At 46.2% G+C, this 27,021-nt stretch overlaps 1 protein-coding gene across 1 annotated transcript; it reads right to left on the reverse strand.

Annotated features, from left to right (window-relative positions):
* Positions 1-22,642: 22,642 nt before the first annotated feature.
* Positions 22,643-26,848, reverse strand: LOC116244846 (uncharacterized; the record flags this gene model as incomplete). The annotated part of the gene is given in 3 exon segments (XM_031616682.1): positions 22,643-23,224; positions 24,300-24,359; positions 26,568-26,848. Coding segments are annotated over 3 exon segments (923 nt in total), but the record flags the coding sequence as incomplete, so codon positions are not given.
* Between the last annotated feature and the right edge of the window lie 173 nt (positions 26,849-27,021).

Genomic DNA, 27,021 nt, shown 5'->3' on the forward strand with positions numbered 1-27,021 from the left:
TAAACGGGAGGATTATTTGCATTCCTCTATTGTGATAATTAAATATTAAGCACCTCCTATCGATTGTGATGCATTTATAGCTATATTTCGTGCTATTTTTCAACTTCCTCCCTCTATTAAACATCACCCTTTGGATCCTATTCCTATTGCTCACTTTATTGATCCTCCAGCATTACCCTTTACTCTCCCTTGCCACCTCTCTCAACGATGATCGGCTCGAGTATATTTTTTCTCAGCTCCTTTTCCTCCTATCTCGAATCCTCTACGTTGCTTTCACCGATCTGTATTGGCTGTTCCTCGCGCTCCTCGTAGGATTGCGTATCATTGTGGTGTGAGGAAATGATGGAAATGGGCAAAGTTACTTCTTAATGCAGGATCTCACCCTCATCTTCCACTTTGCTACTCTCGGGAGTGTACGCAATGATTGATCTTTTCATTTCCTCATGCATGGGGTCTGTTATCCTGAAGGATTCTATGAATTATTCCAAATATTTTTCCGCCTGCTCGCCCCTGCTTTATTATAAATCCATGCTTTATAATCCATGTGCAGATTAAACAGAATATTATGAATCAGAGGCGATAGGTAAGGACAGAATTCCCCTTTCCCTTTGCCAAAAATTATCGAATTTCCTGCCGTTGCGGTCTCTCAGCAATCATGTTCTTGTTCAGAAGGGCCTCGTACTTTTATCTTTGCTTCTCGAAGAGCTCCTTATACATTTTCTCTTCGTAATCTGCCCCCTCCTGCTTCCTAAAAGTGATGGGTTATATCTTCTGCGGCTACAGGGTCCGATCCTGGTCGATGGTCTGAAAATTGGGGAAAAGTTTTTGCATGATGCGGTTATTGGGCATGAGTTTGGGTTTCCTCTTGGAGGTTTTGATCATATTGCTTTGGAGATTGGCCACTCTCTGCCTGTTCTACTTGTCGGGGTCGATTGTCTGGCTCCTCCTGATGAACAATTTGGAATTATTCATGCGGGTTAACGTTAAAAATATCAATTATGTATGATTAAAAATAGTATTTTTGGAATACGAGGTATCAGCTTATATAGATTTGGAAGGACATGCAAGGATTGGCAATCTGTTAATCTGATCCTTGATTGTGGTAAGTGGGATGGTTATTCTTTCTTTATATTATATTTCGAGTAACAGATCTTGTATAAGATGGCAAGCAACGACGATGATGCACCTCTAATCAACGCCGACGATGACCGTCCTCCCGTTCCTGTAGCTGCGAGCTCAGGCATAACAGGCGCAATCGATAAGCTGCACTCGCTGCCGACCTGGACTCGCCTCGGAATCGTGATCCTGCTCTGCTTCTTCTGCTTCACCAGCTTTGCCACCTACCTGCAAAACAACGAAGAAATGCAACAGCATCTGAAGGTCTATAAGGAAAAACAGGCCGAATGGGAAAGAGAAAAAGCCGACAGGAAGAAGAATAAAAATAAAAGCAAAAAGAATAAGTGATTTATGAGCAATTACCCATGGGAAATCTTAGTGAAAATGAATCTCATCATCGTCGGGAAGCCTATCAACGTTTATCAATATTTTTTTTCTGGATTCGGTATCAATAAAATGAAGTAGAATCTCCAAAAATAATCCGCTTTTCACTACACATCCTCTAAATTATTATAAAAATTAACCTTGTAAATTACCTACTTTTGCTTTCACATGAAAAACCTCACCAAAGCCTTTCCTCCGAAAATCTCCTCCCTAATATTCGCCATCCAGCCTCGTTTCCTCTCCTTCAGCAGGCCCTCATTCGAAGCCTACTTTCTCTAGTTCGACAAAGGTGCATATGTATCGATTCAGGAGCCCAAACACTAAAAAAATTCGAATAAAAAATCGTAATAACGCCCACCCATCCCACTCACCGCTTCTCCACGCCCTCCGAGACCATCAAACTGCGCCTGCAATCAGAAACCAACATGAACTTCGAATGGGAAATCTATAAAATGGTCAATAAGGTCAGCGAATTCATCGATAGCATCCCCGTCATCCTCGATTAGTATTTCGACTAGTTTATGGAATCCTTGCTGGAATGCCGGAAAGACTATGAGAAGGCTGTTGACGATATGATGAAGGGAAAATTGACTATGGGTGAATGGGAAAAGATAAAGGAAAAGATACGATGGGAATTCCCATAGATTGTTGGCAAAAATGTAGCCTTTGATATTGAGATCATCTTCAGACTGGAGATATGGAGTGAAATCGATTTGCTGTTTGAACCGTCCAGGGATAAAAGCAAATCCAACTTACACCAGTCTTCGCCAAGCGGAAACGACAATCAGAATCAATCATAATAATCCTTATAATCTGAAGAGTAAGAATAGGAAATGTAAGGTTTCCCATAGAACTTGGCGCTTACGAAGCAGCCTTCATCCTAAAACCAACGTTACATCCCAAAGCGTAAAAACTTCAACCCAATCACCATGCTAAAGCGCGATTCCTTATTGAGTGAGATCATATAATGCAGCAACTAATGTTCCTCGGTCCTAAACTACAATTAACGCCACGCCCAGCTGTAATAAATCTCAGGAATCCCCGAAGAAGAAGCAGAACAATCACCCTATATGCACTAAAACAAAGGAGAAATCCTTCGCAGATCCAATACTCTGTAATCCAATACGTATAATTTTCCACAGTTGCCCAAACGGAACAGAAGGATAAGCACGCCTGAACGAGACCAGAGCGATTTTGGAGATAAGCATGACTCTATGAGCAAAATGGAAACACAACCGCAAAGCTAAATGGAGTATGACCCAAAAGAGAAAATCATCAATCGAATCAACATCAATCCAAACATAGCAGCAGCGCTACTCATGTTCCTTCTCCTTGTCGGCTTCTTCATCCATTAGAACATCGAAAACAAGCCATCAAAGAAATCAATAAAAAAACCATCAAAAAAGCCATCAAAGCCCAATCCCGTTCCTTCTAAGTAAGCGAAGCAGAAGGTACTGGGTAAGAAGGGGTGAGCATATATTCTTTCGAATATTTCGATGATTGAAATAAAATTATATTAATAAATCTTCCATAATGTACGACAGCAACTACCCCTCCAGCAAGAAGCGAAGCAACAACATCGACGATACCACCTACCTGCCCACCGCCGAGCGCTCGCCCTACCATGAGCACTCCTCCGTCCTCAATCGCACCCCCAACCGCTCCATTCCCCTGCCCCAGGCCAACGACCGCCTCTCCTAGACCAGACGCAGCATCGACGAAATCATCCAGCAGGTCTCCGCCAAGAAGAGCCTCAACCAGGAAGCCATCGAAGAGGTCCGCCACGTCAACCAGGAAATCGCCAGCAGCCTCAACAGCTACAATCCAGCCAAAAGTTCCGAACACTAGCAACGCAACAGAACAGCGGAACACTACCGCGCCGACTCCGGAGACCTCGTTGTGACCAGCCAGTTCGAATGGCGCCCCCAGGGAAGCGAAGAGGACCTCAAGCGAAGCCAACGGGAAAGCGTCGTCAGTCAGGAGAACTTGGATCTGAGATCAAGGCTCAATGAATAGATCAGGAAGAACAACGAGCTGATGAAGCACGCCAGGAACCTCGAAACCGAGAATGCCACCCTCAGATCGTCAGAAACGTGGGGAACAGTCACTACTCCACCAACTACAACAGTCTCATCGAAGAAAATCGGTACCTCAGAAGCCAGCTGGCGCAGTCGCAACAGGGACTCAATGGGTCCATCGACATTCTGGAGGAGCTGAGAAGACTGAAGGAGGAGAACGCCCATCTGAGGAAGGAAACGCTGGCTCTGCTGAACGAAAAATCATATTGATTTCCATTTTACCCATTTCACCATTCATCACGCCAAGCTGATAATTCCTACTGATGTAGCATCGTCACAATTACTCTACTCTATACGGTATGGTATGGTGTGGCACAATACAGGAGTTATAATTATATCGGTGAATATATGCTAAAGGCTTCCCTGAAGAATCACGATCCAATCGTCCTCTACGATTTTTTATAGCGAAATATCGGTCCTCTGAAGCTAGTCATCCGCAATAAAAACGCCATCATCAAATTCAACGAATAATTACACTACCACTACGCATGCAAGGTCTACCATTCTTTCACCTTGGCCGGCAGCAAGATCGAATTATCTCCATACGATTAAGGAAATTAGCAAAGCAATGCAATGGTTCCCTAGGAAGAGGAAAAGAAAGAAAGTGAAGAGACAATTAGAAAGGAAATGCCATCGAAAGATATGATGATGGTTGCTTAGGGCCTGGAAGTAAAGGATGAGTTTGATATCATCGAGAAAATAGTGAAAAGCTATAGGAAAAAAATGATATAACAAATTGTCACCTACGATAACTTTATGAAATAGGCACAATAAAAAATAAAAAGATACTCGCAATAAAGCAATAGCAATGATGACAACGCAAACAAAGTGAAATAGTTCTTAGAAAAACAGCTGAAAAACATATACAAAAACCTCAAGAACTAGTTCATCCATCTCAGTGGAAAAATCAAACAATTCGATTAACAAAAATCAAAAGAAATCAATTTAGACCCTGAAATATAGTGCAAAGAAGTCATATAGAAACCTTTGCACTTCTCCTCTCTCAAAGAACACATACAATACCTTAACAAAGACACCAAGTAGACGACCAGTGCAGTCAAAAGACTATGCCCCCTAAACAACTCGCAATTCATCTCAAGCCTATTCCACGAATCAAAAACTTCCAAGCCTTAAGGCAAGCTCAAAATCTACAACATCAACCACTAGATAGAGACCACAAGCATCGCATGCAGGTAAGGATCATACGGCCTACTCGTCTTGGATAATTACATCATCAACGGTACGCAAGAAGGCAATTTCTCATTCTTCCATCATGAGAGAATCAACTCGCAAGAAGTCACGCCCAGGATCTTCGGAAACTACGAAAATAGGTATACGGTCAAAGATATTCTGAGATGTGGACAGAGGAGAAACGGATACAACATTATCGGACTGGGAAAGAGAGAAGGAAGCAGCATCGTTAAATCCATCCTAGTGGAAGAGGTATAAATCTATCCAAGCATTAGCTCGCTTATCTTCTAATAAAACCATAAAGTTTCCGTAGAGAAAGAATCCATTAATACGATTGAAGTCTTATAATAAAGGAATAAGGTTCTGCTGGGATGCAATAGCCATTTGCTAAGCTACGATCTCAATAGATGCATATTCGTAGGTGAGGTTAATGCTCTCTCTTAGATATTTAGAGTAAAAAAGGTCAATAACGAGCTGGTATATCTCGCCCAAAGAAAAGACATTGGCCGGGTCGATCTTAGATCATAATAAATAAGAAAATATTCCTTCAAAGCTGATATCACTTCCATTTGCGTTCTCAATGAAAATTCCGTGATTTATGGCTCGGAAAGAGGGGAAATCGGCCTATTCGATTACAGGAAGGAAGGAGTGGTAAACTCGAATATTATATGCCATAAATCGAGAGTAAATGATATCGTAAAACACAACGATCTCATCATTAGTGGAGATAATGATGGACAAATAGTCTCATGGAAAGGATTATGAACAAAAAACACTGTGATTTATTATAAAGATTAAATGAACACACATATTATAGTTATCAACAACTCAAAGCCTTATTAATGCATTGCTAATTTTGCATCCAACTGCTTCCATAGTAGCACTTTCCTTCGCTGCTTGCTTTGCTGTTGTTGGCGAGGAGGGCAAGATACTTATCGGAAGGCTGCATCATGATGGGCCTCATCATCATATTCTCCTCGTGCGGAAGGATATGGCAGTGGTAGACCATGCCCGGAAACTCCATCAACTCATCTTCTCCAAAATTGAAGTAAGGGTATGAGGATAAGGATTCATTGTATGAGTTTTTCGTCCATCGGATGCGGATCCTTGTGGCGATGTGAGCCTTCATTTCACCGGTATCCTTCCACTGTCGATACCATGGGTATATTTAATCGGAGGAGTTATAGCAAACATACTTGTAAATTGTATCCAAGGGACAGTTAGCAACTGAATACTTGGTTTTGTTTGTTGAGTTTGCCATCTTCTAGAATACGTTTTTCCCTGAGACTAACCCAATCTATGTGGAGACTGTTTATTTTTAAAGCCAAAGATTACTGAATATTGCCCATAGAGGGTCCATGATGTCAGTTGTCAAATTGTTCAAATAGTTGCAAAGCTCAGCGTTATCATCTATTTGGAAATTGGAGATATTGGATTCCCTGAAAAAGTCCAACTAGTAGAGAGTGCATCCCTAGGGGATATCCTTCAATGTCCATTGCTAAATGATCTGGAAATTGACCAAGTGAATATGGATAGGATGGGACTAGGATGCAGTATTGATGATGAGCCAATCCTCCACAGAGCCTATCTTAGGGTTTTAGTATGCTGCCATATCAAACATCGTATGAAGATTAATTGAAAAAACCTGCTAAATTGGCCTACTGAAGAGAGCCCGCATTCGGTATTGCGATATGCTTGTGTTTGGTATCATTCTTAGATCGGTAAAATCAACATTGAATGATGCATATTGCGTAGGATTAGGATATTTATTAGCAACTGCCACATTACTCAATTCAAATCCATACTTAACCACAAAGGGAACAGTCGCATCGGCATCATAGCAAACTATATAGACATTTGATATTGTCTTAGGGATTGAGTCGAATTTCACAAGGACTTATATCCGCTACGCGCCTGCCAAGTTGAATTGGGATAGATTGTGGACCGGCTTCTGGTACAGAGAACTATCGGTTCCTATTACAGAAAAATTTAGAGTGTACATATTCTCTATGAATGCATCGCTGCTATCCGTCATTGGGGGTTATAACTAGTTATAAATTATTGAACCATTGCTAAGGACTTGCTTTTTGTAGAAGATAGCAAAGGAAATGTTCGTGTAAAAGTCGTCGAAATGGCCATTGATGAACCTGAATCGGTAAGTCATATTTCGGTAAAGTTTTCCATTCTTGGAGACGAAGAGATTATCTCCGATGGGTGAAAAATATCCCTAATTTGTAATCTTCGAAAAAGAGCCATTCAGGTAGTCTCTAATGTCACCTTCATTGTGGAAATGGAAGATAAAGATAACCTCCTCCTCATCTTTGGGAAGATTGGCTTAGATTTTTTCATCATAGAGAAGGTAAAAACCAACAGCCCCCTTCATATTATTGAACAAGGTGGTCCGCATGGCGTGATCATGGTAGAAACAGAATCCTGGAGCTTGATTATTCATATAGATATTGACCTTTATTGTCGACTGCTGAGCTTGAGTCAGCAAACCTTCCCAAAAGAAATTGGCCTGCTGAAATGAGTGTAATAATCGTTCGTACTTGCCGAGAAGAAACCGAGACCCTTATTGCCCGCATTATCGAACCAACTGTAAGGATTGCCATCAAAAGTAGGCCGATTCTCTATGCCATGAACGTGAGGAGAAATCGAAGCAGAAGTCGGAGAAATGCGGACCTTTTTGGTAAGGGTGGTATTCACATACGTTGGAGTATCGTATGTGCAACTCCTATCAGGCGTTGATTTCGCATTCTGCCAGCAGTAGCTTTTATTCACTGTTTGGTCATAGCAATTGGCATCATCAAAAGTCCAGTCAAGGTCAGGCCCGTCGATCTGATTCACCCATATTACTGCAGTCTATGTACCCACAGCTATCTTGAACATTGGGCCTGGAATCGTGCATTAAAAACGAGCATTTCCACAATCACTCTAATTCAGCATCCTTGCCCATCCGCAATAACTCATCAGCATTTCGCTACTCCTATTCATGGGATAAACTGTAAAGACTCTCTGGAAAACCACGTAAGTTTCCCTGAGGGAAAGCTGAGCCTAGATTGATGATATTGTCTGCTTGTCTGTTATATTTAGATGCTTCATTAGCTATACAAAGCCTGCATCTGTTTTGTTCCGTAATGGACAATGCACGTGGAAGTTGAAACTTTACACATCTGTGGTTGCGTTGTAGAGAAGACATCCAATAGCGTTATTGATGCATTGATGGTTTTACGCCCATGTTGCACCTGATACGCATTTGCTGCCATTTTTAGGGGAATTAGCGATGATCTCGAGATATTTATCCGAGGGCAAGAAGACCATAGGCCTCATCATCATGTTTTCCTCGTGGGGAAGGATGTGACAGTGGTACGTTCCGCCTGGAAATTCCATCATTTCGTCATCACCATAGCTGAAGTAAGGATAAACGCTTTGGGATGGATCGTAAGATGTCCTTGCCCATCTAATTCTCAATCTGGATACGCTCATTCTCTTTATCTCAGCTGTATCCTTCCATCTTTTGTACCAGGGATATATGCTCGACGATGTATTTGCGCATATATATTTATAGACAGATCCGTATGGACAGCCACTGAGTGTATATTTGGTTTTGCTTGTCGAGCTTGTAATCTTTTACAATACGTTTTTCCCTGAGACAATTCCAATATCTGTGGAATATGTTTGATTTTCGAGTAGATAATTGTTGAAGTTAGGCCAAAGAGGTTTCATCATATCGTTTGTGAGATTGTTCAAATAATAACAAAGCTCAGCATTGTCATCTATTTGGAAATTTGATATATTTGATTCCCTAAAATAGTCCAATTAGTAAAGCGAGCAACCTTAGGGGATGACTTTCAATGACATTTCCTCTATGACTTGGAAATTAACTATGTGAAAATGGATGGGATGCGATTATGGAGTTGTATTGATGATGAACCAATCCTAAACAGTCCCTATCTTTGGATTCTAGCTTGCCCCTTTATCGAAAAAAGGATGCAGATTAATAGAGAAAACAACTTAGGCTGGCCTGCTGAAGAGAGCTCTCATCCTGTATTGCACTATGCTCGACTTAGGCATTGCTGAAAGATTCGTGAAAGGAGTGGAAATATGTGTATATTGTGAAGGATTTGGATATTTATTAGCAACGTCCAAGCTACTCATGTTGTAAGTATACTTTACCACGAAATCCAAATCAGCATTTACATCAGTACAGACAATATAAACCTTTGATATGTTGATAGGAACTGAGTCGAATTTTATCAGGAATTAAAATCTCTCTCCACCAGCCAAACTAAAATGGTCTAAGTTGTGAATAGGAGTGTTAAAGAGAGCACCATCGACAGCGATTGCAGAAAAAGGAACTTTGAACATAAACTGAGTAAAGTTAGGACTGTGAAGTGGCGGTTAGAGTTCCTTATATTGCTCGAAGCCGTTTTTATCTTGGATTGTAGTGTAGAAGAAAGCAAAGGAAATGTTATTGTAGAAGTCATCGAAATGCCCATTGATGAATCTGAAACGATATGTCATGTTTCTATAAAGTTCTTCCTTCTTCGAAACGAACATAGTATCGCCTATGGGAGATACATAAATCTAAGCATTGGATCCTGAGGGACTCTGGGATGCATAGTCTCTCATATCTCCTTCATTGTGATAGTGGAAAATGATGATTGATTCTTATTCCTGTTGAGGAAGGATGGCTTATGCGGTTTCGTTGACTAGCAAGTAGAAACCAGCGCTTCCCTTCATATTGTTGAAGAGAGTAGTACGCATCGAGTGGTCGTGATAAAAACAGAAACCAGCTGGCTGGGAATTTAGGTAATAATTGACTTTTATGCTTGCCGCTTGGGAAGGAGTGAGCAGGCCAGGCCAGAAGTAAAGAGAACGGTTGAAGAGAGTATAGTAGTCATTCGTACTTACAGAGAAATACCCGATTCCCTTGTCGCCGGCATTATTAAACCAACTATAGGGATTTCCATCGAAAGTCGGCCGAGTTTCCAACCCATGAATATGCGGATCGATGGGTGCTTTCCTGGGAGAAATCCGTACCTTCTTGGTCAGAGTGAGATCCATATCCATCGGATCGTTGAATGTGCAGCTCTGGTCTGGCGCTAATTTCGCATTTTGCCAGCAGTAACTATGAGGGTTCTATGAAAGGTAACAATTATCCTCGTCGAAAGACCAATCAAAGTCAGGCCCGTCTATTTGGTTCACCCAAATCACTGCTATCTACGTCCCTACAGAGACTCTAAACATCGGCCCAGGAATAGTGCAGACAAATTTGGCATTGGAGCAGTCACTCTAGTTGAGCATCCTCGCCCATCCGCAATAACTCATCAGCATTTCGCTCTTCTTGTCTAGAGGATCAATGGTAAAGACTCTCTCAAAGACAGCGTAAGTTTCTTTGACCAAAAGTTGTCCTTATATCTGGTCGATGATTTGCGTGTCATTGATATTTAAATACTTCATGAGTTCGACAAACCCCGCATCTGTTCTATTCCTCAGGGGACAGTGAACGTGGAAATTGAAGCTTTCCACATCAGAGGTGACATTACTTTGAGGCTTCGCTGGCTATGGGGTGACGATTTGGTCAGGCTGGTTGACCACCGCCATGAATATGACCGTTGATATGACGATGGATGAAATGATTGTTTATGTGAAACTGGCAAAGGCGTTGTTTCGACGCATTGGATTCATTATTATTTATAATCTCGGCCAGTCACCATTTAATTATAAACAAACAAAACCCACAGAGGAAGATAATAATACAATCAATTTTATGCGAAAATATAATCCAACTTTAGTTTTCCCATCCGAAGAAAGAGAAGGTTATGTTTAACTTTCCTCTTCCTTTGGAAATTCTATACATATGGGATTGACCATCCCATTAATCATTGATAATGCCCAACAACTGCCGAAAAAGCATCATTAATATGATTTGCGTATTCATCCCGATTCCCTACGATTTTTGATGACTCTTCGATGGCGTTTGGTCGTTCTTTTTGATATTTTTCTCTGAATAAATTGAGAAGATTTGTTGATCAAATATCTCCTGTATCAATCCCTTGATTTTCTTACAAAAGGATAATAATATTACACTCCTCACGACCAATACTTTCTTTCCCTAACTTACTTTCCAGCCTCGTCTACTAGTTTCTACTTTTTTCTATGGATCTATTAATGCTCACCAAACCAAGCAATACCGATCATAATTTCCACCGATGGCACAACAATCCCTCCAGTGCAGTCCTCCTCTATCGCGATTCATGCCCATTTTGCGTGGATTTCTTTTTAGTGATACTGGCTTACGAATGATAAATCATAAATCAAGGGGGAATCAAAACACCACATGGAAAAAATAGACCAAAAAACGTTTAGAAAGGCAAGGAAAAGATGATCATACTCAAATTGCATATTTTTTATTTGCGAGCATAGGTTATGAAAAAATGCCGTTACCCTCATAGGCCTTCCCATAACCCCATCCCTCCTCTTCCCCCAGTTAATTCCTTCAAAAATCCCCGTTCTCCTCCCTTTGGGATGCCACTAAAATCTTATTTCGCTTCCTTTTCCTCAAATAAAATTTATTGGCACTACTGAATCTATATATGCGAGTCGTTGGGAGCTGGAGTTCATTATTTTAAGATATGTCTAACTTCTACGCAAAGCAAACGAGCAGCGAGATCAGGCAGACCTCCTCGGTCTCCCGCGACATCAACGGCGAAGGCCTGGACTTCCTCGGCGAGTCCATCGCCCAACTGGCCTGGAGCGAGCCCTCCGAACGCATCGTCATCAGCGGATCCTCAGACGTGACCCTCCTGTCGGCCATCAGAGGAGCCCTCCTCAACCTCAAGAACGACGTCTTCAGCGGAGAGAGCAACATCGTGGTCTCATCGGGAGGCGCAGAGTTCTTCGACAGGAGGCTGCTGCTACTGGAACATGAGATCGACGGCCTGCTGAGGCGAAAGATCAACTACACCGTGCAGGGAGAGGGCGGCAGGGTGCTCGACTACTCCAATATCCTCAACGAAAAGGAAAACCAAATTGTTGAACTCGAGAAAAAGATCCAGAACCTCGAGGAAAGACTCAGAAGAGCCAGTAAGAGGGAAGACGAACTCGAGAATGAGATCGTCAGACTCAAAGGAGCCTTCAAGGCAGTCTCCAACCCCAACATCACCAAGGCAGACCTCGACAGACTCCTCATCGGCGCCGTCGAATTCCAGTCCCTCGAGGACAGGTTCGCCAAACTGAGGACCCAGTTCGCCTCGGTCGGAGGACTCGTCCGCAACCAGTTCGCCGCCCTGAAGAGCTCAGGCGTGAGACTGGAGTTCTAGGCCAGCATCAACCAGCTGCTCAACGCCGAGGGCCTCGAGATCGTCGCCCTCAACGGAGTGGCCCAGATCGTCAGCTACCGCGAGAAGGTGGTGGAAGTGCCAGTGCAGGACGCCCGCACCAAGCACCTGATCCACCTCTTCGCCGTCCAGCTCAAGAAATACGTCGACAAGTACCCCAAGCTCAGAGAGGAGTGCGACGGCAGACTCACCGAGTTCTTCCAGCAGGAGATCATCGACCTGCTCGAGGCCGACGACTTCGAAAGACTCGTCGCCATCGTCAAGTACGTGCCCGAGTTCCACCGCGTCGAGAACGTCTACGCCTACTCCTCGGCCAAGTCCCGAAAGGTGGAGTTCCACCTGCGCGTGCTGATCAAGGCGCTGCTGGAGGAGCTGGAGAAGGTGAAGCGCAAGACCGGCCTGGTGCTGGACATCGATGAGGGCGTCATCGGCATGATCAACCAGGAGATCATGGGCGTGGTCAACGTCGACGACATCCTCAAGGTCTTCCGCGTGGTCCCCAAGATCGTCGAGGTCGAGAAGATCGTCGAGAAGATCGTGGAACGCGTGGTGGAAGTACCCCAGGTGATCGCCATCGAACGCATCGTGGAGAAACCCGTCGAGATCGTCCGCATCCAGGAAGTGGAGAAGATCGTCCACGTCCCCGTCGAAGTCATCAAGTACGTCGACAACGTCATCGAGAAAGTGGTCGAGGTGCCCAACTACACCGAGAAGATCGTTGAGGTGCCCAGAGTCATCGAGAAGATAGTCGAACGCATCATCGAAGTCCCCAAGATCGTGGAGGTGGAGGTAGTGGTCGAGAAGGTCGTGGAGGTGGAGAAGCCAGTGATCGTCGAGAAGATCGTCAACCACACCATCACCGAGATCAGGGAAGTGGAGGTGATCAAGGAGAAGATCGTGACCGTCGAGCGCATCGTGCGCGAGGTGGTCGAGGTGGAGGTCATCAAGGAGAAGATCATCGAGAAGATCGTGGAGGTCATCAAGCCCTTCGACAGGATCGTCGAGAAGCCAGTCGAGGTCATCAAGTACCGCAACGCCAGAGAGGTGGTCAACCATGTCGTGGAACTGCCCCAGATCGTGGAGGTCATCATCGAAAAGGCCGTCCCCGTCATCCAGGTCGTCGAGAAAATCGTGGAAGTACCCAAGACCATCGAGAAAATCGTACAGGTGCAAGTTGAAGTACCAACAATCAAGGAGATAAAGGTGATCGAGGAGAAAATCGTCTACAGAGACCGCATCAAAGAGGTGGAGAAGATAATCAACCAGCCAGTCACTCTCTACAAGGAGGTCGAAAAGATCGTCGACCGCCGCGTCGAGGTCCCCTTCTACCAGGAGAAGATAGTCCGCGTGCCCGAAATCGTCACCCAAATCGTAGTCGAAAGGGCGGAAGTCCCCAAGATCATCGAAATCACCAAGACGGTCGAGAAGATCGTAGAGGTCAACAAGATCATCGAGGTTGAGAAACCAGTCAACTACTACATCAACCAGGCCAACCCCGTCAAGATCATCGTGGAGAAGATCGTGGAAGTGCCCCGCACCGTCGAGCGCATCAAGGAGGTGAGAGTCAACATCGACAAGATCATCGAGAAGATGGTGGAAGTGCCCAAGGTGGTGGAGGTCGAGAAGATCGTGGAGAAGATCGTGGTCGTGCCCAGAGTGATCGAGAAGATCGTGGAAGTCCCCCAGATCATCGAGAAAGTGGTCGACCGCATCGTCGAAGTGGAGAAGATCAGAGAGGTGGAGAAGATCGTCCAAGTCCCCATCATCCAGGACAAGATAGTCGAGGTCGAAGTCATCAAGAACATCTTCAACGAGGTCGAAAAGGTAGTCGAGAAAATCGTCGAGAAGATCGTGCCGGTGGAGAGACTGGTCGAGTCCGTCAAGGTCGTCAAGGAGGAAGTGGAGAAAGTGGTGGAGGTCAGAGTGGAAGTCCCCAAGGAAGTCCACATCGAACGCATCGTGCCCAAGGTGGTCGAGGTCGAGAAGATCATCGAGATCGAAAGACCCACCGTCGTCCCCGTCGAAGTGCCAGTCCCCGTCGACAGGATCATCGAGAAGATCGTGGCCGTCGATCGCGAGGTCGAGAAAGTGGTCCAGGTCATCCAGGAGATCGAAAAGATCGTGCAGGTGAGGTCGGAAGAGGTCCGCATCGAGGAAGTGGTGACCACCGTCGAAAAACCAGTGGTGAGGGAGGTGATCAAGGAGATCGAGAAGATCGTCCCCTACTACAACGAAACCATCAAGGAAGTGCAGACCAGAGTCACCGAGCCAGTCGCCCAGATCAAGGAAAAGATCACCGAAGTCCCCACCATCATCGAGAAGGTGGTCGTCGTCAACAACGAAATCCCCAGAGTCTACGAGGTGGAGAGACTCAACGAGAAGGTGGTGACTGTCCCCCAACTGATCGAGCTTCCAGTCGAAATCCCCATCATCGTCCACATCAACCAGATCATCGAATCCATCAGAGAGCGTCCAGTCGAGATCCCGCTGATCCACCAGGAGATCCGAGAGGTGCCCACCTACGAGGAGAAGATCGTGGCCGTGGAGAAGCGCGACACCGAGGTGCGGGAGGTGGTGGTCAACCGGGACAAGATCGTCGAGAAGGACAAACTGATCATCAAGGAGAACACCAAGAACTACATCGAGACCAAGATGCAGGTGGTCGACCGCTTCGAGGAAAGAATCGTCCCCGTCATCACCACCGTCGAGAAGATCGTAGAAGTACCCTACCTCCTCGAGAAAATCGTAGAGAAAATCACCATCATGCCACAAGTCGTAGAAGTGCTCAAGTATGTACACGAAATCGCTGAAGAAGCAGGCCTCGGCATCGCAGTCGGAGCCGACATCAGCGTCGAAGAGATTAGATACAAGGAACTCTACGGCAAGCTCAGAGTCCACTTCGAAGGAGTCTTGGTCGAACTGAGAAGACTCAAAACCCAAACCCCCGGCCTGAAGGTGCAAATCGAGATCATCGAGACCTTCCTGGTCGAGCTCGACAAGCTGATCCAGTTCCCTCGCTTCATCACCGTCGAGAAGGAGAAAGAAGTTAAGGTGGACGTGCCAAGGGCAGTCCTCGTCCCCACCAAGGACCAATCCTCCATCAGGAACGAGGTGGCTTTGTCGCTGCTCGTCGAGAAGCTGATCGGCGAGATCAGAACGATCAAGCAGAGCAATCCCTCCCTGAAGCTGAACCTCGATGAGGACCTGCAGCTCATCTTCTTCAGCGAGGCCTTCGGAAACGGAAAACTCAACGAATCCCTCAACAGCCAGCTCAGGTCCTACAAGGAGAGCCAGTACAACAAGCTACTCGCCCTGGGAAGCAACTGGACCAATGACCACGACCTCATCATCAACACCATCCTCGAGGAAAGATTCACCCTCGCCAACACGGTCAAGAACGCCAACCTCGAAATCGAGAAGGCCAAGGCCATCGCCGACCAGAGGCTGGAGGGATACAGAGGCCTCAGACAGAGCTTCGCCCTCTTCTCCACTAAATTGGAGAATCTAGAACGCGAGTTCGGCATCGTCTCCAAGAACTTCGAAAGCAACCCCGCCGTCACCAACGAACTCAGGAAGCTCTTCGTCTCCATCGACGACCTCAGAAAGACCCTCAACGTCGACCCTCGCACCCTCCGTCCCGAAGAACCTCTCTTCGTCCTCGGCGACATCCACGGGTCAGAGTAAGGCTTCATCCGCCTCCAGTCGGCCTTCCGCTCACTGGAGCAGGAGAACGAACTGCTGAGGAGCAGATACGTGAGATGGCAAAAGGAAATCCCCAACGCCAGCATCCTCGTCGACAAGGAGAAGATCATCGAGAGCCTCACCAGACAGCTCACCGGACTCACCACCGAGATCTCGTCGCTGAGGTCGCAGCCAGTCACCAACGTCAACGTCACCAGCAACACCCAGGAGTATGAAATCAAGATTAGAACCCTCAACAGCCGCATCCAGGAACTGGAATCACAGCTGAGGACGCAGAAAGTTGACTATGAGGGCCAGTTGAGGACCAAGAACCAACTGATCAGAGAACTCGAGGATCGGCTTTCCTCCACAGTCAAGGGAGACGATTCCAGGATCACCGGAACCAACTACGGATCAAGCTCCAACGTCGACAAACTGACCTCTTCAGTCCACTCCAACTCCTCAAGCACTGGAGGATCGCAAATCGCCTCATCCTATGTCACTGGCAGCAACGTCAGCGCAACTAGCAATCCCACCGCTCAAACTGGAGGCATCAGGACTTACGGAAGCAATCTCGGCAGCTCAGGAGTCGGAACCACCCAACCCAACTACACTTCATCCTACAGGCCTTCAACATACGGCACTGGCGCAACCGGAACCACCGAATCCACCGGAACCGGCCTCGTTGGAGCCACCCAGGGCACCAGCACCCTCCTTTCCGGCTCAAGATCAGGCACCACCCTCGGCGCCACCTACGGAACCGGCTACAACGCCCCCGGATCAGGAACCACCTACGGAACAGGATCAGGATCCACCTATGGAACCGGATCAGGCTCAACCGGCACCACCGGCGTCACCTACGGCACCGGAGCCACTGGAACCACTGGAACCACCGGCAGCATCGGCGGAACTTCAGGACCATACGGAGCCACCTACTCCAGCGGAAGCTCAGGAACTGGCCTTAGCAGCGGAACATACGGCACTGGCGCTACTGGAGCCACCGGAACTTATGGAACTGGCGCTACTGGAGCCACCGGAACTTATGGAACTGGGGCTACTGGAGCCACCGGAACAAGCGGCGGTTATGGAGCTACCTACTCCTCAGGCAGTGGAAGCGGAAGCGGATCATACGGACAGGGATCGATCAGTGGATCAAGATACGGAACTGGAGTAAGCGGATCGATTAGCGGAGCATCAGGAGTGACTGGAGCCACTGGAACTACTGGCACTACTGGCACTACCGGCACCACTGGAACTACTAGTGGAACCACTGGAACCACAGGATATACACCCTACACCTCGTATTACAACAGGAAGTGATGATATCCATATTTCTAAATTCATTTCATTCATTCATATCATGCCACAGCCTCAGAGGAAGAAAAAGGAAGCTACGTTCCTAATTTCAAACGTGTGTAATTCTGCTATAGATTATAGTTAATATTCAATATTTATGTTGTATCTATCACTACTTTTCCTTCCGGTCAGCCTCCTTTCTCTTCTCCTTCTTCTCAGCCTTGGATTTCTGTTCCAATTTCAGCAATCCAGCTCCAGCCAGCTTCACATTGCCAATCAGCGCATTGATGACCTCCTGTTCGGGCAGGGCCCTCACGAAGGCCTTCTCGTTTTAGTCCAAATCGGTAGTCAAGTAGTAGCTTTGGATGTTGCGGGCCGCCTTGCCCTTTTTGAGACCGCCAGGGACCAGTTTCACCTTGAACCTGTTGTCCTTGATGGTTTGGTAGGGAGCGCACATGGGGATGAGACTGTCCCATTTATCGAGGCCCTGCACCTTGCCCACCAGTCTGTTCAGTTATGAAAACTATGAATCGATGACTTTCTCATCGATTTCCTCATCCTATACTTTCTCTTCAGCTTTTTCTGGAACCTACGGTTCTTCATCGGAGTCTGGCACTTCCTCTTCTTTCTCTGCCTATTCCTGAGCTTTTTCGCCTTATTCTGCGCCTTATTATGCGGGTTTATCGGTAATCTCTTCTTATTTTAGCTTTGACTATTTGTCTTACAGTTCTGGAAGCTCCTTGATTTCGTTGGTATTTTCATCCTCGCTGGAAGATTACTTTTTCTTCTACTTCAGGAAAAGAACTTTGTTGGTATCGATTGCTTCGCTTTCCTACTGACCCTTGAGATCGATGTATTTATCAATGCCTCTCTTCTTCTCCTTTTTGTTCTTGGGATTGTTGTCCTTTTTCTCTTGAGGTTACTATTCCTACTTGAGATGCTTCATTTATTTTGCCTATGTCATGGGTGGAATGTACGCCAAGCATTTTCATGATGATCTGTCGTTATTCGTCGTCTTGCTCCTATAAGTATTTCTATAGCTTTTTCAGCTTTTTCTTGTTTCTGTTTTTGTGCTTTTGCTGCACTTATTCAGTCTCCTTCTTTTTGTCATTCTTTTTATCGTTCTTCTTCTCGTTCTTTTTGTTATCCTTCTTAACTTCTTTTTCCTCTTCATCATCGCTCTACTCATCATCATTTTCCTCTTACGATTCTTTCTTTTATTGGACCGTAGAGCTTTGCTTCTTCAACAGTTCAGGAGCCTGCTGTTGCTGCTTGTTCTTGTTATCCTTCTGCTTATTTATCCTTTATTTTTTCTACATCATATCAATTTTACCTTTTCCCTAGCCAACCTGGCCTCAGCTTACAGATCGATAATCGCATACTCTTCATCTTCCACGTTTTCCGAAGTTACCCTTTCCAAAGGAACACTAGTCTTCTCTTCTTCAGCCTCAGCATGCAATTGTTTCTTCAAATCCATCCTCCTCTGCAGTGAGTCATTATCCAGTTTGTACATCAAAGTGAATCCCATTTCCATGCGATTTGGATGGATGAAGTTACGCTTTCCCCTGATCATGAATGACCCAGTAGGCAAAAACTCACCCGTTGGAGCGGATTTCGAAACCTGGTCGTGGTAGACCCACCAAGAAGAACTGATGATCTTCGTATCCCAAGCCTTAGAACGGCAAACCGTGAAGATTGCCGCCTATTCCAGAGAGCTCAGAGGAGGAATGCCGGCCTTTGGAGGGCCTTTGATGATCGTGGATGCAGCACCTCCGTAGTCTGAATGCATGTAGAGGTCTCCTGGCTTCATGTAACGCTTCACGAGAAGCTAGTTTTGGTGTGAGTCTCTTCCTGAGATGACGAGCCAACCGTCAGAAGTAACAAACCAGTAGAATTTCTCAAACCATAGTTGCTTTCTGGTCGGTACTGCCTTAAGCAAAAGTTCATTCTTCTTCTTTTCTATCTTCTTCAAAGCGTCCTTTTCCGCCAATTTCAAGACCTGCTCACTCGCTTCTCTCGTCCTTTGCTCTTTCTGCTGCTGTTTTTTCCTTCCTTCGTAGTACATGGTCGCGTTTGTGTAGGCATTGTAGTCGACCAAGAGCTAGACTGGTATAAGAGAGCAAAGCTCTGCCTCTTCTCCCTGGTTGTCGCTGAGGAGAATGGTGATTTGGCGTTTCGGAGCATTGAAATTGTGGATCATGTTGGCAAGAGGATCGCCTGTCTTCCTACTCTACGCCACCATCCTTTCCATTGCCTACCAAGAATAGCCATTGTTTTACATGGTTCCGATGATCTTGAGGACCGCCTCGACCTCATGTACGTTCTTTACGATTAGCTATGCCTTGCCACCGTATGTCTATTGCTCTTAGACTAATTTTTTCACTCTTTATTCTTGGTCCTTGCGGATTTGCTCGTATTTCTTCCAAGCCAACTCTTCGAAAGCTTCTTCTTCCTCGTGAGCACTGTGCTTGTACTTGCTGAAATACTAGGCAACGGCAAGACCAAAGCTTTCCTGTTTCGCGCAAGGCCATTTTTACAATTTGCAATTGCTGAAAGGCGAGAATTAGAAATAATCTTCACCTTTGGTGTAAAGATAACCGTTTTGCTTTTTACCGATAAATCCTTTCAAGAAATCCAAGCAAGCCTTAGCGCCATCCAATGCAACCTATTTTCCCTATTCTCCATCAATTTTCCGATCAGGATCTAATCCCTTGGTGATGAGTATATGCTCAATCACGAGTGGAAAGAGGCAGGGGATTAATTTGAACACAACATCTTTCACTTTTTGTCCTGCTTTATCTTGTCCTTTTCCTTTTTTCTTCCCCATCTGGACTGGCTGGACAGTTTGTTCTTCTTTCTGCTGCGGTTGTAGCTGTTTTTCCAAGGCCTACGGCGAGATATCGATATTTTCGATATAAAGATTGGCAGCGTGTTCAAAGGGATAGATTTCCCCAACAGCAGTCTTGACCTTATCGTTGAATTCGTGGGATCGAATGCATTGCAAGATGCGATAGTTGTGATCGGTGAGGATGATGTTACCCTGAGAGTAGAGTTACAGGATCAAATGATTGGCAAATGTTTCAGAGCCGAATGATATAACAACCACTCTCTATACTCCGACCTGTCTGACGCTTTCCACTCTTTTGGATCTTAAAAATCTTCTAAACCTCATGGTGAATCCTGAAGGAATGGTCTTTTTATCCGGTTTCTACTCCGTTAGATGAAACCTGACCCCGTTTTCGATGAGCAATTGATGCTTTTACTATGATTTCGCGATCTTGAAAATATAGGTGGTGGGGTTAAGATCATAGATGTTCGATACTCTAACGTAGGGAAAAGACTTACCTCAAACCGATCAACTGCTGCAGCTATGCCACCATCGCTGCGATGTCCAAAGATGTAAATCTCACCTTGGTCTTCACCTTCTCTGCCTTGTCAGGCTTGCCTTATTACATAATCAAAGATTATTATATCAACACTATAAAGGAATGATAGAAGAGAGAAATATTACAAAGAGTTATTATATTCGGGATTATGGATAAGCTTAATTGGTCCCTTATGTATTGTTTACCCCGTGGGGACTATTCTACTGCTTATCATCATCGGCAACATCACAAATTCCTAATAAAAATGGCTTTGATAAGTTAACAATAAATATATTACCCAATAAAACTCCAAAATAATGAACAAGCTCTGCATAACAAAGCGTGGCTTGCAATTCCTTAACGAGTAGACAGAATAATTGGAGCTAACCTCCCGCGTAAAGAGCACATTTAACGATACCAAACGCACCTCAAGCCTGCCGCAATTGATGTCAGCAGCCCACATGCTGGAGAAGAGCGAGATAAACAATAGATTGTCCAAATTGACTATGAGAATCAAGGACCTAAAGCAGAAGGGACTAAAACGGATGCTTATCGATAAAGAAGATGATAAGTTGAAGGAAATACTGCAGGAACAGTTCGCCAATCGGAAAGAGTACCTGAAAAGCATCGTGCCTGTCTTGGTCAAAAAGACCAGGGATAACCATCATTTCGGAAACTTGCACAGTCGAGTGGAAAGGGGAAGAGCATATTTGGATCGGCTTGAGCATAACTTTGACCATAAGTTTGTTTTTAAACCGCCCGTGAAGGTCCTCGAGGAGTGAGTAAATGATTTATCTAATATTATTTTTGCTAATGCTGCAAGCCATCAATAAAAAATCAAAATTAGGCAAAGTTCGGCATGTTTTCCTTATATTATTTTATCCTATTCGTTATCTCCTTCTTCCATTTCAATCCCGAGTTTTCCTTGTGGTGGTTCGGCCTTATATTTGACTTGGAGATCCTGAAGAATTCGCTTTCGTCCATCTCGGTTAGAGTAGTCCTGAAGCCTAGGTCCTCGTGAGTGGAGAAACAACCGATGTTGGGATTTGGCCTGCTTTTAGTCCGCCCCCTTGCCGCCCTTTTCGACGTCAACGGCTGCAGGATGGACCGAGCATGGTGATCATTGCTAGCGCCATAGCTCATCGACGCCTTACGGATCAACCACAAGTATCTACGCTTTACCTACGCGAAGCACAGACGCTATTATTGGCTTGCAGTCATGAGTAGGATCAATTCGCTGATCTCCTCATCAAATTGCGGAACGTACAAGCTTTGGTCGTCGAGGATGCCCATAAGTCCCCGCGTTATCATCCCCTCCTTCAACCTCTCCACCTTATCCTCGAAGATAGACTCGCAGAAGGTGAAGTTTTGGAAATTGTAGCAATCAGAACAATCCTCGCCCAAGAAGAGACTCAAAAGGACCACCCCCATGCTAAAAATGCAGGATTGCTATGTGGATTGCCTTCCCGCCTACGCCTAGGGAGGGAAGAAAGACTCAGTAAAGGCGGAATCGTCTAGACTTAGGTGGTAGAAGAGCTTGAATGTTTTCTCCTTCGGGAAATAGATTAGGTTCTTTGTGTGGAAGGTAACCCAATGCTTGTTCTTCTCTCTCTGCTCCTCGACGATGTCCAGCATCAACTTTATGAAACCCATCCTCTCCAGAGGAGTATCGAACCTTAGCACCTATGATTGGCAGCTCACCTGAGAATGGTTGATCCTGTTCCCCTGGCTTTGCTCCTTGTCCTTGTCTCCCAACATTTGGCACAGGTTTTTTTCTCCGTACTCCAGGACCACTTTCAGCGTGATTTGGGTATTGCACAGGAGCGATCTTGATTTGATCTCATACTGGAGCACATTGCAACTATGGTTGTAATTTTGACAAAGCCACTAGTTAAGCTCTTTCTATTTGATGCAACCGACCGAGGATTGCTGCAGCTCGCTGTGAGAGAGGATCAGCGTCGACCCATCCGAGAGTTTGCGAAGGATGGTACCGATCTAATTGGAAGAGACTATCGAGAAGAGCTACAGATCGATGGGGGAATGCTTGGAAGCGGGAGGCTTGGGAGAGAGTGAAGGGAGGCCTTAGATTAACTGACCCATCGGGTGATTATAACAGCTATTATAACTTCCTAACTGCATGGAATAGCATGAACAATGGAGGAAGGATGGCATTATGATGGGATGACGATCAGATGAGTCCATGCTCCGCGAAGATTTTCCTTATATCTTCGAATATCTCCTTAGTATCCCTTTCCGCGTTGACTTCCTTATTCTTCTTCAGTTCGCTATAGTACTTGACGATTTCCCTTGTCTCTGCCTTATAGGTCACGAATCTTTTCTTTATGCTCTCCAAGTTGTCGTCAGATCTGCCGCTGGTCTCTCCGCGCTTGAGCAGACGCTGGAGCATAACCTCCTCGCCGCAGTCGAGGTGGAGGATGAAGGGGATGTCGACGGTGTCGTTCATGAGCTTCTACCAGGTGGAGAGGTTTTCTATGTTTCGCGGGAAACCGTCGATGAGGAACCTGCCACCCTTGAGGCCGGACTTCTCCATTGCCTTCTGCAAAAGCATCACCGTGATCTCACTTGGAACGATCTTCCCTTCCACAATGTACTTCTCGATGATTTCCCCGAACTGCGATCCAGGTTGCTTCCTCTCCGCTCTCAACAGATCCCCTGCCGACAAATGAACAAACTTAAAGTCACTCTGAATCCGTTCGCTCTGCGTGCCCTTGCCGGAGCCTGGCCCTCCGAGGATGAAAACGACGGTGGTTTATTTGCGGTTGAACAACATGCTGCAGTTATATAAAGGAAAGATTTATTCAGATTTTATTGATGCGAACGTGGCAATCATCGGTCATTTGATGCTTCTGCTCATCTGGAGGATACGCTACACTCGCTGCTACAGAGTCTCGCCGTTCTAGTCGGTCTTGCTCAGGAACTTGTTGCTGGTCACGTAGGCAGGACGGGATTGGATCGACGGACGGGATTATTATTGAGGCTTTTAGAAGGGACGAGAGAATTAACGCGAGGCCGCTTCACGCTCGTATACTTTTTCCTATGCTTTGACCTATTGCCTTAGCTGCTGCTGTTGCTGTATCACTGGCTCTCTGATTGATATGGTCGGCTCTTCCACTCTTCTTTCCTCCGTCCTGGTCGGCCTATAGCTATCCTGTTGTTGGATTTGCTGTGAAGGATAAACAGTGGGATTGGTGTGTACTCTCTGTGGTTGCTGCTGTTGTACTTGTTGTATTTGTTGAGGTTGCTGCTGTGGTAGTGCGTAAGTCTGTTGCTGATAATTTCCAAAGCTTTGCTGTCGTGCATTTTCGATATGCGGTTAGTTGCTTAAAGTTGGCAGCAAATTGGAGGGCAAGCTTGACATCTGCCCTTCTGACTCTTCCTCCTATTGCGGCTTCTCGTGGATTAGCTATATCACCTTCAGCTTGTTCTGCAGAGTAGTGGGAGAGAGCAGGCCCTGGTTGTTCGGACCAATTCGAGTGTAAGCGTAGTTTGGAGTGGGAATGGCTATGCTGTTTTGGCCAAGCGGCAGAACCTGCTGCCCTGGAGGCGGTGGGGGCGCCCCAGGAGGAAGGATTAGGAATTGTTGCTGGACGTAGGGGGATTAGGCTGGTATTGTCTTTGAGGAGGGCCTTGCTGCTGTGGTGGTTTTCGCTACTGCACTGTTTCTGCCTTTTCCTGGGAACTATTCAAAAACACAAGCAAGGACAATTCCTCCACGCTGATCCTTTCCTCCACCTCGTATCTCAGCATCTAGGCAATACAGTCAGCGATGTTAGGAGAGTACAATTTTGCCACCTTCACCAATCTTTCCTTAATGACTATCTTACTCTATGCTTACCCTTATCAACCAATGAGTAATTTTCCTCATCGTAACATTCAGCTGAAGGCTGCAGAGTGCAAAACTCCAATACCATCATCCCAATCGCAAAAACATCCGCCTTGTATAACACATCCTCAGGGATGTCAGTCTATGGGGTATCGGAAAGGAGCTAGCTGATGAGCTATGGCGATAGGAAGCTGAATCTTTTTCCTATTATAAAGGATAACCGTACTCTGTTGGGTAACGGAATAGGCTGAAGCTTAGAGAGAGAGCGGATTGACTATCTTGAATATGCCTGCAGAGTAGTGAACATTGGTTGGGTAGAAGTCGTGATGAGGGACGGCTATTTTTTGCAAATATCGCAAACTGTATACCAGGGACTCGGCAAGGACCACTACCTGTTGCTGTGGGAAATGCATAGTGGTATTGTATCTAGCCTCCACGATTTCCGCCAATGTTTTTCCGCCTCTCTCGATGAATCGCGTTCCTTGGCGATCGCTTCCCGCGAATGGCACATTTGCAATTTTGAGTATATTTTAATGCTGGGGCAATACAGTCGCAGGCGGGGCGGAGGAGGAGGCTTGTTTTTGGTGCGAGGCTGTGCTGAGGGCAAAGGAGGAGGGATTGTCTAGGTTCGTCGTGGCTGATTTCTTAGAGCGGAGATCCGATTCCAGGCCGTCCTGACGGCCGTTTCGCGATTTGATGATGTTGATAGCGTTGGCTTGCGTGGTCTCGATCTCATGCTGGTCCGGCTTGGCAGATGAACGGCAGTTCAGAGAAGTTTCCTGGCCCATCACTTAAAAAGATGTTATTATTATAGAGGGAATGGAATGAATGGGGATAAGGCCCTCGAACAGTTGACCACCATTTGCACGGTATAAAAAGAATTGAGTAGAGGCGAAGGTGTATGCGATGATAGGGTGGAAAATAAAAGTAGATATCAAAACATTTCGACCAGTTGATTGTTCCTCCAAATTCCAGTTTCTATCTGCCCGTTCTTGCGGAAGAGGGTGCCCTCTCCACAGGCCGCCCCGCATATGAACTTCCCCAAAAACTTCTCCCCGCCTTGCAATTCCAATTGTCCTTCCCCTTCGAACCTATTGCTGCGGAAGGACCCCCGATAGCTGATCCACTTGAGCAGCTGCGACCCGCCGGTTTGGCTCTTCTTGCGGTTGATGACAGCGCAGTTGCGGATGCGACCCTGGCCCGACAGCTCGTCGCCCTGCCACTCTCCACGGTAGATCTAGATTTGGTTGAAACGCAGCACGCCGATCCCGTGACGCAGGTTGTTCTTGAATTACCCCTAGTAGGATAGACCGTTGGAGTAGTAGAGAACGCCCTGGCCCTACCTGCATCCGCCCTTCTTGGAGCCCTCGTACCTCACCTCTGCCTTACGACAACCGACGAGGAATTTGTTATTATTGTCGATGTCCTTTAGCATTTCGTTGATGAGACGTTGGCTGTCCTTCTGGCCCTATCCCCTACTGCTCTCCTTATCTTTTTCCCTCTCTTTCTCCTTCTCTTTTTCTCTATTTTCCCTGGCACTGGTCTTGGAAGATTTCCCATCATTTTTGGTGCTATTCTTGCGTGAGGTATTACTGCTGCTGAGACACTTATTGAAGGTCTTTCTGAACTACTCCAGGAACATCTTGCTTCTGCTTTGCCTCTAATTCTCATCTTCGCTTCGTGAGTTAGTGATGTCCTTCAGCTCAGACTCCCCCTACCACGTCCGGCACTCCTCTACTAGTTGCGGTCTCAAGTAGCCTTCCATCGAGAGGGGCAGGGACTCGTATTGCGGGAAAGGCTACTCGCCCAAGGAGTGCTGACGGTGGGAGAAGTGGCTGAGCTCCATCAAGTGCTACAACTTGGAAATACCGCTCTGCTACTGACTCGGCCACTCGGATGGCGAGGATGTCTCGCTGTGGCTTCGGATTGAGTTGTCGACGCTGGTGGCTAGCTTGAACTCGGGCAGCAATTGCCGTTGGAAGGAGGGCTACTGATCCTCAGGCTAGCGCTACTCGATGCGGATGAAGGCGTCGATGTTGATCCTGTCCTCTTGGATGCTTCTGGCGCTGCTCATCATCGTCCGCTATGTCTACTCCTATATCACTTCCAGCCCGCCGAAGGTGCGTCCCTGCGGTGAGGATTGATTGCCTTGTTTTTCCTCCTAATTCTATGCATTTTAGCAGGACTATTCGCCCCTGTCTCCTGCCAAGCTCTGCATGATCATCAGTTCCTGCAAATCCTCCACCTATTTTCGCATGGTGGATATCACCTTGTGCTGCCTCTCGATTTCCCTCCGCAGCTCGCCGACCTCCTCACTGCGTTCCTCGCGCGCCCTCTCCACCATCCCCCTGCACATCTCGGCCAAAGAGAGAACGTCGGTTTCGATGCCTGAACGGTAGACTTTCAAAAGCTCCCGCAAATCCTCCTGCAGTTGGGCCTTGATTGAGACGAGGAGGTTGCGACCGTTGCGGATCTCGGATTTGGCCTTGGAGGTCCTCTTCTGCTGGAAGCGGTACTCGGTTATCTTCTTCTCGAGGTGGATTATTAGCTCTTAAATGTTTATCATAACGAAGATTATAAATACCCATTATAATCCCACCCTCCCAAAGCTGCGAAATCGTCTGTTTGATTGGGGTTGGGGTTGGGGTTGGGGTTGGGGTTGGGGTTGGGGTTGGGGTTGGGGTTGGGGTTGGGGTTGGGGTTGGGGTTGGGTTGGGGTTGGG

The sequence above is a fragment of the Nymphaea colorata genome, unplaced genomic scaffold (assembly GCF_008831285.2).
Source record: "Nymphaea colorata isolate Beijing-Zhang1983 unplaced genomic scaffold, ASM883128v2 scaffold0346, whole genome shotgun sequence".
NCBI classification, from domain to species: Eukaryota; Viridiplantae; Streptophyta; class Magnoliopsida; order Nymphaeales; family Nymphaeaceae; genus Nymphaea; species Nymphaea colorata.